Here is a 12,937-nt window from a genome sequence, read left to right as displayed (position 1 = left end):
AGAACTTACAGATTGTCACGGGGCAACATAGGCAATAATGAGACATTTAACCCACATATAATCATGATTGTAAGTTTTATTTTTTCTGTCACATTTGCTTTTGTTTGACTTAAACTTTCAAATATATTTCAATAACAATGAAATGTGTGACTTCTACAAAGAAGGGCGCCTTTAGCAATAGTGCCCCTGACAGTTTGTCCTGGAGTCACAACCATGGATGGAAGAGGTGAGAGGTTATGGTGGTGATTATTTGATAGAGTTATGTTATGCCTGAAAGCCACAATTTGTTATTTAAACTTTGGCTTGTTATTCCCATTGAGGACACACTGGCCAATTAACACTCCCTGGAAACTGACATTTTATAGATACGTGATCCCACAAAATTTCAGCAGTTTTTATTGTTGAATAGCTTGGTAATAGGATCAGAGAGTGTAAGTCTTGTCAATGACCCTAGAGATTATTTATAAGGATAGGCCAAAACTCTAGCATTAGTGTTGTGAGAATCATTACTTCCTCTCCTCCTCTGAGAAATCACCTCAAAACAATAAGGATGATAATAAAGGGGAAATGCAGCTTTATTTAAGCAGCTGAGCTCTGAAACATGGACCCTAAAATAGAAAACTCTTCCAGGGTTAGTGAAGGTCAGACAGTGGAATATGCAGAAGAAAGGATGCCTCCTACTTTGAGAAGCTGAAGGAGGTAAGCTAAGGGGCCTCCTGAACACGGAGCAGGATGGAGCATATCAGGGGATGGTTCTTATATCCATCTGGACTTCCGGAAGAACCACACAGGACACCACTGAGACAGACCTTCTGAAGAATATTTTCTCTTGTTATGTATGTGGCGAGGAGAGGGACTGTGAACAGACTGTGAGCAGGAATTGTGAGTTCACATCACAACACGATAGCCTAAAATCTCCCTTATGTGTGTGACCCTGGGTCTGAAGGAACATTCTGAAGCTCAAAGCATAGACTTTGCTCCTTCCCAACACAAATATTCTGAAGCGGGTGGTCCAGGAAAGGAATTTCAGGTTGAATGTAGTAATAAGAAATGAGTTCCATATTTCTAAAATAATAATAACACCCAATGGGCATGAAAGGGTCAGGAGAGAAGCAAATAGCTGATGAGGAGGGGCACTCACCTCACTCTTTATTTTTTTTAATGTTTATTTATTTTTGAAAGAGACCATGAACAGGGGAGGGGCAGAGAGAGAGGATGACACAGAATCCGAAGCAGGCTCCAGGCTCTGAGCCATCAGCCCAGAGCCCGACGCAGTGCTCGAACCCACGAACTGCGAGATCCTGACCTGAGCTGAAATCGGACACTTAACCAACTGAGCCGCCCAGGTCCCATCACTTCATTCCTTAAGTGTTACACACGGCAGATGAAGTTACAGGATCACATTTCATTTAAAAAGAAAAACATCAGGAAATAATTAGCTCTGTGGAACTAGAAGACAGCTCAGAAATATAAGAACTCATAAAATACATGGTGTAAGAGACGAGCAGTAATGGAGTTTCGCTCAGGGAACACAAATGGGGAAGAAAACAACAGAAATGAAATAAAATTTTGAAACACAGAATACAGACTTGGCTGAATAAATCTTACAGGCAAATGAGGTCAAGATTAAGAAGCTGAATAAAATTAAAATAAAATGAACAAGATGTTCAAAATATTAGCAAGAAAATATGGTTATTAAAGTTTACCAAGGATATTATGTATATGTTCAATTGGAATTCATGTATAAATATCACTAAAACAGTGAAGCAAAGGAAAGATGTGTCTAGAAACTAAAAAAAGATCAGTGTTTTGAAATTACTCAAATTCAATGAACTATTAGTTGATTAGGGAAAATTACCAGCCATCTACAAAAGAGATCCTATGGTATGTGGCAAGGAAAACATATCACGACCAAGTTGTACTTATTCCAGGAAAGCAAGGAATCACTTAATGTTTAAAATCAGGTAATATGATTCACCACGTAAGTGAATAAAATCAGATAAAAAATCATATAGAAGATGGGGTGCCTAGGTGGCTCAGTTAGTTTGGCATCCAACTTTGGCTCAGGTCCCAATCTCACGGTTTGTGAGTTCAAGCCCCGTGTCGGGCTCTGTGCTGACAGCTCAGAGCCTGGAGCCTGCTTTGGATTCCGTGTCTCCCTCTCTCTGTTCCTTCCTTGCTCCCACTCTGTCTCTCTCTCTCAAAAAAAAAAAAAAAAGTTAAAAAAAATCTTTTAATCATATAGAAGAAAATATGATAAAATTCAGCACCTTATAAAAATCTATTTTTGATATTACTCAGCAATCAAAAAGGGTGAAATCTTGCCATTTTCAACAATATGAATGGAACTGGAGGGTATTATGCTAAGCGAAATAAGTCAGAGAAAGACAAATATCTTATGATTTCACTCATGTGGAATTTAAGAAACATAACAGATGAACATGGGGGGAAGGGACGGAAAAATAAGATGAAAACAGAGGGAGACAAACCATAAGAAACTTAAATACAGAGAACAAAGAGGGTTGCCGGAGGGGTGTTGGGTGGGAGTATGGGCTAAATGGGCGAAGGACAATAAGGAGGGCACTTGTGATGAGTACTAGGTGTGTATGTAAGTGATGAATCACTGAGTTCTACTCCTGAAATAAATACTATACTGTATGTTAACTAACTTGAATTTAAATAAATAAATTATTAAAAATCTTTTTAAAAAAGAAAACAGGGCCACCTGGGTGGCTCAGTAGGTTGAGCGTCCGACTTCGACTCAGGTCACAATCTCACGGTTTGTGAGTTCGAGCCCCACGTCTGGCTCTGTGCTGACAGCTCAGAGCCTGGAGCCCGCTTCTGCTTCTGTGTCTCCCTCTCTCTCTGCCCATAACCCACTCGCATTCTGTCTCTGTCTCTCTCAGAAATAAATAAACATTAAAAGAAATTTAAAAAAAAAAAGAAAGAAAACAGTCTTTAACACAAACCTGTAGCAAATCATTAAACTCAGAGGTGAAATAGGGGATGCCATCCTTCCTGTCAGTGAACAGGACAGTTTCTGGCACTTCCAGCCAAAATGCTGCTGGGAACCCAGCCAGTACAGTAAGAGAAAAGAAAACTAAAAAGGGGGAGCAGAGCACCTGAGTGGCTCAGTCAGTTGAGTGTCCGGCTTCGGCTCAGGTCATGATCTCTCACCATTTGTGGGTTCGAGCCCCGCGTGGGGCTCTGTGCTGACAGCTCAGAGCCTGGAGCCTGTTTCAGATTTTGTGTCTCCATCACTCTCTGCCCCTCCCCCACATGTGCTCTGTCTCTATCAAAAATAAATAAATGTAATAAAAAATTTTTGAAAAAAAAAAGAAAACTAAAAAGGAAGTTTCAGAAAGGAAGAAATAATTTGTCATTATTTGCAGATTGTGTGATAAAATACACAAAAATCTCTAAAAGGATATACAAATAAATTAGAATTAATAATTTGGCTAGCAAATTCATTGGATACCAGGTCAATATACCAAAAAAAAAAAACCCACAAAACATATTTTTATACAGTGGCAACAACCAATAAAAATATTTTTAAACAAATACCATTTACTACCATTTACAACAGGATCAGAAACATTCGATGCCTAGGAATAAATCTTTGTAAAATGCATGCAGGGGCCCCCCAGAAAAACTGCACACATTAATGAGATAGAAGGAGGGGATGTCATGGTCATGGGCTAGAGGACCCTGCACTGAAAGATCACAATGTCAATCTTGAGTTCTTTTAGATTATAGAAAATGAGGCAACTCCACTCACTTCACGAATCTAACATAACTTAGATACTAAAACCAGAAAGAACTTTATAGAAATGGAAAATTACAGGCCTATAGCACTTATGAGTTTTGGTAAAAAAAAAAAAAAAACTGTCAACAAAAGTAACAAACTGAATGTATAAACTAAGATAATAATTCTGGTCCAAGTTAGGCCTACTCTGTGAAGGTAAAGTTTGTATAACCATAGAAATCATCAATAAATATTAATTTACAACATAATAAAGCAAAGCCAAAAAAAATCACATGGTCTTCACAACAGGCACAGAAAAATACTTCATAAAATTTCATATTTATTTATGACAAAAATAAAATAATCTTAGAATGTAAGCAGTGTAAAAAAATAACAGCTGATAAAAAGTGGCAAGATAAAACACATCACATTTATTATATAGTAATAGCGAAATAATCAAAACTCTCCCTTTGATATTAGGAACTACATAAGCAATGTCACACATACTACGTTCATCATTGGCAGGGCAGGCTAGTACTACAAATTGAGTAGAAAAATTAAAATCACATAACTCGAAAAGGTACAAGTAAAACTTCACATAATATTGATGAATATTGGTGTATATACGGTCACTTTTTATACATAATAATGGTGTATATGTGGACAGTCTAAAATAATCTCTGGATAAATTAGGAGCCTCAGCAGGTATGTTGGGTAAAATGTGAATACAGGGTCAATATTGAAATCAATTTTGCTTGAACAGCCATTGTGAAAAAACAAAATTAAAAATGTTAAAGATACAACCTGCGATAGAATAAAAACGCATCAAATATCTAGGAAAAAATTCATAAAAAGAGCTTTGGAATGTATATATGTGGATATTAATACATATGTAACTATAGGTTATTAAAAACTACAACCTTTATGAACAGGCGAGATAAATTATTACTTTCTATTCAGAATATCACAGTTATGGAAATAAATGAAGTACTGAAATGCTTAGACATGCATAAATCATGAAAATGTGATGTTATTCATATGAAGGAAGTCAGGCACAACAGAATTCATTTACACAAAAAATTTTAAATATCCAAGTTATACCATGTTCCTGGGAGATGCATACCTAGGTAAATCATCCATAAAACAAAGGAAGACATTGGAATCCACACATTGAGAATCACGGTTCTTCCGGGGGAGGAGGGCAGGATTATAGGCAGGTATTAGACACGGAATGAATTGTTATAGCCATCTTTTTTAACCTCTTTGGTGTGAATGGGATTTTGTGACAGATGTGAGGACGCTGACATGATCGGAAATGGAGCCAGAGGAAGTGACACTGGATACTGAACCAGAAATAAAGAGGAAGTCATCAAAAAGTCTTAGCCTCAAGCTTCAGTCTGATAATACAGCTCTCAAGGGCCTCTACATATCAATATTTATCTTTCTTCTTAAATATGGAAAGGATTACAGTTTGACCAAAATGATGGAGAAATAACTAAAAAACAAACAACATTGTAGCGAAAGGCAAATATGAGAGGTCACTTCAGTGGCCATGAATCACCTTCCCATGTGCTAGTTTTTCCCCAAGTTGAGAAAAGAGTGTTTCTACTCTGCACACAGAGTAGGGAGTTAGTACAGTTCAAACAGGTGCTGTGGTAAGATCTCCATGCTGGCCCTAAAAATAATCAGTAAAAAAGACCAAGTGGGAAAGTGAAAAGTTATAATATCTTAACAACAGTCACTGGAATGTGACATAACATGTTTTTCTTTTTGTGCTCAAAGAATTGGGTTGTTTGTTGAGTAATTATATAGACAGAGGAAGATGTCAGAGGAAAGACATTTTCGGTGTAATTAGCATCACCTCACTTTTAAGATAAGTGGTAGCTGGAACTCATGGTCTTCTTGGTTTATTAGTGGTCTCACAGTTGTCCTCACACTGGAGATCACCCTATGTGGAGATATTCCTAGAATGCTGGAGGCGAAGACATCCCAAACATGGGGTGTGACGAGAACAGCTTTTAGCCCCCTTGACATCCTGACAATATTTACTTAGCATAATGAAGGGAGAAGATTGGAGTTAAATTGATGAATGTCAATATAATTGGGACATGTGTCCTCTGAAAGAATCAGTGCATAATTTAAGCAATCTCTAGTGTTGGCATCTCAGTTTAAGAATTTATTTTAAATATGGACTTTGGGGGCAACTGGGTGGCTCAGTCAGTGAAGCAACGTACTCTGGATTTCAGGTTGGGTCATGATCCCAGGGTCATGAGATTGAGCCCTGCATCAGGCTCAGTGCTAACAGTGCAGATCCTGCTTGAGAGTCTCTTTCTCTCTCCCTCTCTCTGCCCCTACCCTGCTCATGCCTGTGCACATGCACACTCACTCTCTCTCAAAATAAACATTTTAACATAAATAAATATGGATTTCTGTACATTGGATTTTATCATAATTATTATCGTATGTATTTAGAGTACCCTCTGTCTCTCAGCTGATGACTACAAAATATCTTGTCTACACTTAATGGATGTCAGGTGAACATTTCCATATTGGAAATTGCTGGGAGTAAGAATCATTGTCCTGTTGTTTCCAAGGAACGTTTTTCTTTTCCAATCAGCCTCTTCATGGCCCCCTTGAACTCCTTATTCCTTAGTGTGTAGATCAGGGGGTTCAAGCTGGGAGTAACAATGGAATAAAAGATACTGAGAAGTTTACCTTCATCCTGAGATGGACTGTTTCCTGGCTGGATGTACATGTAGATAACAGTCCCATAGAAGATTGACACCACAATGAGGTGGGAGGAACAGGTCCCAAATGCTTTCTGTCTCCCTGCTGCAGATTTGATCTTCAACACAGCTATAGCAATGAAGCCATAAGAAACTAGAATGAGAAGGAGTGGTGTGAGGAAAATAAAAAAACATAATGCAAATAAGGTTTCCTCCATCGCTGTGGTGTCCACACACGCAATCTTGATCATTGCAGACATTTCACAAAAAAAGTGATCCAAATCGTGGTTCCCACATCGGGGAAGACTCATGGCATAGGGTGAAAGTATCATGCAATTAGTAACACCAACTCCCCAGGTCATGGCCACCAGGGTTCGACAGAGTTGGGGGTTCATAATGGTCATGTAGTGCAGAGGCTTGCAGACAGCATTGAATCGGTCATAAGACATCACAGCCAGAAGGATACATTCCACTGAGCACAGTACCATATCAATGAAAAGTTGAAGGACACAGCCACCAAACGTAATTCTCTTGTCTTTGCCCCAGACATTGACCAACATCTGTGGGACTATATTTGTGGTATAACAGAGATCCAAGATGGCCAAATTCCTAAGGAAGAAGTACATGGGGGTCTGGAGATGGTCATCTAGGAAAGAAAGCAGGACGATGGCCATATTTCCCATCAAGGCAATGGTGTAGAAGAGAAACACAACCCCAGAGATGATCATCTCCAGCTGTGGCTGCCCCTGGAATCCAAGGAGTGTAAATCCACCAAAGTGGCTGTCATTGACCATTGTTTTCTTTTTTGTAAATAACAATTCTAAAGATGGAATAATCAATAATGAGTATATTCAAAACCCTTATAGCCAGATTCAAATCAGGCATTACATTGATGATATGGATAAACGTTTTATTATAAAACATATCATTTTCATTGCTTCAGATAATGTACATTTTTATTGGTTCAGATAATGTAAATTTTAAGCTCTGATGGGCAATTGTAATGGGCTATTGTATAGTTTTCTTTTTTGAACATCAAACAAAATGTCCAAATGTGAATTATAATACAAAAATTTACTGATAAAACTAGTAATCTGTATCTCTACCACTAGAGTATATAAAAGAGAACTTTGTTTGATTTAATGTCATTAAATGTATTTTAATGTGGCTAGTTCTTTACTGGAGGAATTTTCTTTGTGTCAATAATAGCAGCAGTGTATACTGAAGAATTTAAATCAGTAACTTTATGTTTAATCAAATAAAATAAAATATTTTTAATTTTGATTCCAGTAAGGAACAAAATCACATGAATATCAAATAGCACAGTAATTTCCAACCCTGTCTAAACAAAAAAAAACTTTTGGAGATATTTTCAAATAAAGAGATTCCTTGATGCAGTCACTATGGAAAATAGGATGGAAGTTCCTCAAAAAAGTAAAAAAGAAAACAACAACCATACGATCCAGCAATTCCACTTTTGTGTATTTATCCAAAGTAAATGAAAATGCTCACTCATTCACTGCAGCACTAGTCACAATAGTCAAGTCATAGAAGCAAACGAAGTGTCCATTGATGGAGGAATGGATAAAGACACTGTGTATAGACACAATGGAATAAGTCAGTCCTAGAGAGGTAAGCATGGTGACTATAGTCCATAATGCTACACTGTATACTTGAAAGTTGCTGAGAGAGTAGATCTTTAAAGTTCTCATCACAAGAAAAATACATAAAATACATTCTGTACAGAGATCTCTGTAATACCATTGGAAAAAAATCATAATCATCGACAGAGCCCTCCAAGTATTTGACTGTGGGTCTTGTTTGAGAATTGTATTTATCCTAGCATTAATTCTAAGTGGTCATATAATAACTAAACATTTATGATATTGGTTATGCCTTTAGTATGTCACAATTCTTATGGAGTCTGACATGAGAATTTTAAATTATAAATGCTTGAAATGAAAAAAAAAAAAAAAAGTGCCCAGGCACTGCCCAAAGTCCCATGTGGGGTAAGTTTCCCGAGTGGAGAACCATTGGTCTAACCTGTGGCTGGTGTGAGCCTGAATCCCACTCTGTCCTTCCAGATTTTTATTCTCAAATTCTGCCATTTCCTTCTAAGAGTCAAATTTATCCCTTTGATTCAAATTTCTCTGTCTTGCCACCTATCTTCTACCACTTATTTTTTCTCAGATCCAGAAATTGATTTATTTTATTATAAAAATTGTTTAACCTCCTGTACTATTGATTCCATTATTTACAGCCTCCTAAAGTCTGGTTATTCATACTTTTATGTCTTTCTTGATTTTATACAGGTTTTCTACCACTCACTTATACTTTGGCTTTCGTCCATACAATGACTCACTCCTGGCACACTTCCAGTCAGAATTTTGAGCCACATGAAGCTGTGTTATTTCATAGCTGTATTCTCAGTGACTAACCCCAGGTTTAGGCACAGAGACTGGCAATACATAAAAGCCATAGTAACAGTAAATCTGTGTTCCTCACCCTTTGCCTTTATTAAACTCTGAAAGAGAAGTTTCTTCTTAAAATTACAAGCACAAACTTTCAAAAAAGCAATCTGGCTTCTCTCATATACCATATATTAAAAATATCATCTTAAAGACAAAGTGGCCCTAATTTTTTTTAATGTTTCTTTATTTTTGAGAGAGTGAAACAGAGCAGAAGCCGGGGAGCGGCAGAGAGAGAGGGGGACACAGAATCCAAATCAAGCTCCAGGCTTTGAGCTGTCAGCACAGAGCCTGACATGGGCTCAAACCCATGAACTGGGAGATCATGACCTAAGCCAAAGTCTGAAACTTAATTGACTGAGCCACCCAGGCACCCACCAAAGTGGCCCTAATTTCTAAAACCAGTGTCTTTTCTCAATTATCTTAGCCACCTGGGTTTACCTTTGCCCTACAAAAACAGTAACCAAAACTTAACTTCTAAAATAACTCTACTCTCCTCCAAGATAGGACAACCCCTTTTCTTACCATTATCACTTTATCACTCTCTTTACCTCTTCCCTTCACTTCGTCTTCTCATCCATTTCTCCTTCCCTCCACCTGTGTTCACACCATCCTCTGCTTCTCTCCTGTTTCATGGATCTTCACTCCTGAGGTTTCACTTTCTCACTGGGGACTGATGATCGGCCGTGGGTCTCTGCTTGCCCAGCTCCCCCCAGCAGCAGAGTCCACAGCCATACACAGGTTCACGTCATCACCAGGAGCAAATGTACAGCTAATGTCATGCACCATGGTTCTAACTGAGATCTTCATTTTCACTCTCCAACAAATCCACTGCCCCTTTCACTGTGGCACACTTAGTTTATTAGACGTATGATCCGTAAAGTGCACTTAGCAGGCTCTTAATACATGCTTGTTAACATAGAAGGTGGGGTACAGACACAGGAGTAGAGAGGTAAAACCATTTCCACTTAACAGATAGTGACCTAGAGATTATTAGATGTCCTACATGGTAGAGAAAACTAGAACTAAAAGGTTATGTGCAAATTATTTTGATGTTGAGGAACTTCTAGTAATACTACGAGACAACCTAATTTCCTGCCCACTTACCCTAATTCAGTTGAGTAAACTTTTCAGCGCTGGTAATTCAGGCAAGAAAAACTTAGAAGAGAAACTTTCTTTTTCTGAAGTACAAGATGAATATTCTTCTTTGTAACTAAATAGAGCAGATATATCCCTAGACTATCTCCACTTTTGCCCAATTATCACCGTGACTTTTGTGCTGGCGGAAGGAGGCTGTGCTGCCTCTCACCACCCCATTCACTGGCCCGATTAATGAGGCACGTTCATGTCCTCCTGTGGAAAAGAACCCAGCAAGGAGACACAGCTGTGCTATGAATGATAACTAAGAAGTTTTCCCCTAAGAGCAATGGTGTAACACCTGGGGATACTGAGTCTCTCCTAAGCAATTTGTATTGATAATTGCTCAGAAACACAAAGCCAAAACAAAAACAATTCTCCCTGAAGGGAAGTTATCAATGTCCAAAGTCAGCTACTTTTCTTAATTTTAGACTGAGATTAAAATCATCATTACTATTATTTGTATTATATATGAGGCTAATATGAGTGAAAATAATTATAAGAGTTTTGTATTGTGCTTTGTTGTACACAAACGATCTGCAATACGATATACTTCAATATACAATATACAACACATTTTTGTATATTACGTGTTAGTGATCCTTAAGGCCTTGAGTGGACATTATTACTCTTTTTATGTGGCTGCAAATTGCATATCATAGAAGTCTTGTGACAAGCCCAGAATGACGAATAATAAACAAAACAGTGTGGTCTGCATGTTCTGACTCTACAATTTTTTTTAATTGAACATATCTTCTTATAAATGATCTCAAGTTTTGAAATAAATTTAATTGGCAAATACATTTATAATTTCAGCATGGAACATAAGTTAATGCCCCCTCAGCAATCTACCAAAAGAGTAAGAGGAGAAAGAAATGTAATGGGTATAAAAGTAACATGGAGAGATGCCTGGGTGGCTTAGTTGCTTAAGCATCCAAGTTCAGCTCAGGTCACGATCTCACAGTTTGTGGGTTCAAGCCCCACATCAGGCTCTGTGCTGACGGCTCAGAGCCTGGAGTCTGCTTTGGATTCTGTGCCTCTCTCTTCCCCTCCCTGCTCGTGCTCTGTCTCTCTCAAAAATAAATAAAAGTTAAAAAAATTTTGTAACTAAATCCCAGCAGTAATGACTTGATAGATGTAAACCTAGAAACATAGCTTAGAGTTTAGAAATGTTGCCTCTTGATGCCTCGTGCACTGTTGGTGGGAATGCAAACTGGTGCAGCCGCTCTGGGGAAGAGTATGGAGGTTCCGCAAAAAGTTAAAAACAGAACTTCCCTAGGATCCAGCAATTGCACTACTAGGTATTCATAGAAAAGGACAGAAAAATGCTGATTCATAGGGGCACCTGCACCCCAATGTTTATAGCAGCACTATCAATAGTCAAAATATGGAAAGAGCCCAAATGTCCATCGGCTGATGAATGGATAAAAAAAAAAATGTGGTATACACATATATGCACGCGCGCACACACACACACACACACACACACACACACACACACACACAATGGAATATTACTCAGTGATCAAAAAGAGTGAAATCTTGCCATTTGCAATGATGTGGATGAAGGTAGAGAGTATAATGCTAAGTGAAATAAGTCAGTCAGAGAAAGACAAATGCCATACAATTTCACTCATGTGGAATTTAAGAAACACAAAAGATGAGTATATAGGAAGGGAGAAAAGAGAGAGGGAAATAAACCAAGACAGACTCTTAATGACAGATAACAGAGTTGATGGAGGGTGGGGGATGGGCTAGATGGGTGATGAGTATTAAGGAGGACGCTTGTTGGGATGAGCACTGGGTGTCGTAGTAAGTGACGAATTACTGTATTCTACTCCTGAATCCAATATTGCACAATACGTTAACCAAAATTTAAATAAAAGTTTGAAAATAAAAGGAAAAATAAATGTTGCGATTCATGTTATATAATGTAACGCCTTGTAACTACCACTAGACATGGGTTACAAAAAATATTTTGGCTAGTTTCCCTTGCTGGGAGATTTATTTTATAGGAACATAGAGCATCAGTCCAGTAATGATCTTGGAGATTGATCATCAATGACAGCAAACATTTCAATGTTCTTATGGTTGAATAAAATGTCTTTCCTGTTCCCCTCTCAGAAAGAGACCCAAAACTAATAAGGAGAACAGAAGCACAATAATCTAAAATATACTTGAAAACCAGAACCATTAAATAATGGTCCCAGACACAAGAAGGACCAAAGCAAGGGCTTAAGACGGAGTATGTCCATCACTGCTGAGTTCAAAATGGACTGAAAAAGCCAGCTTCCTCCAAACAAGTGGCCAGCTTGAAGAAAAGACAGCCTGTTGTTTCAACAACAGGAATGGGGAATGAAGGCGGGCAATGTTAATTGTCCTGGATCTCTATGTGGAGTCTCAGAAAAGCAGAAATAGGAATCATGGAGATAACTTACTTTTGATTCTACAGAGTAAATTGCATAAAAAAATTAGGAGCCTGACTCTACAGCAAGATAAACAGAGGCTTCCTTTTTTGTTATATTTTGAATTTTTAAATTCAGCATATCAATTTCTTAAAAAAAACTTGCTGAGATTTTCATTATAAATTAGTATAAAAATCATGGACATCTTAACATCGAGTCTTCCAATAATGAGTATGGCAGGTCTTACCTTTTAGGCCTTTGTCACTTTCCCTCCCCATCCTTTGTGGTCGCCAGTGTAGGGGTCTGTGGCTGGTCGAAAGGCAGTCCCCCAAGAACGCTCACTGAGAATCTGCGAATGTGATCTTGGAGAGGGTGTCTTAGTGTGCCAGGGCTGCCATAAGAAAACACCACACACTGGATGGTTTAGACAACAGAAATGCATTTTCTCACGGCTCT

At 38.1% G+C, this 12,937-nt stretch overlaps 1 protein-coding gene across 1 annotated transcript; it reads right to left on the bottom strand.

Annotated features, from left to right (window-relative positions):
- Positions 1-6,191: 6,191 nt before the first annotated feature.
- Positions 6,192-7,265, bottom strand: LOC123607910 (olfactory receptor 2W1-like). The gene has a single exon (XM_045497156.1). It carries the CDS (start codon positions 7,263-7,265, stop codon positions 6,318-6,320), a length of 948 nt encoding a protein of 315 aa, XP_045353112.1. The 3' UTR covers positions 6,192-6,317.
- Positions 7,266-12,937: the final 5,672 nt, after the last annotated feature.

The sequence above is a fragment of the Leopardus geoffroyi genome, chromosome B2 (genome assembly GCF_018350155.1).
Source record: "Leopardus geoffroyi isolate Oge1 chromosome B2, O.geoffroyi_Oge1_pat1.0, whole genome shotgun sequence".
NCBI classification, from domain to species: Eukaryota; Metazoa; Chordata; class Mammalia; order Carnivora; family Felidae; genus Leopardus; species Leopardus geoffroyi.
The sequence above is the reverse complement of the archived record's forward strand: the minus strand, read 5'-3'. Positions and strand labels throughout refer to the sequence as shown.

Coding starts and splice junctions, on each gene's coding strand:
- LOC123607910 (XM_045497156.1), bottom strand. CDS start 7,265: ATGGTCAATGACAGCCACTTTGGTGGATTTACACTCCTTGGATTCCAG.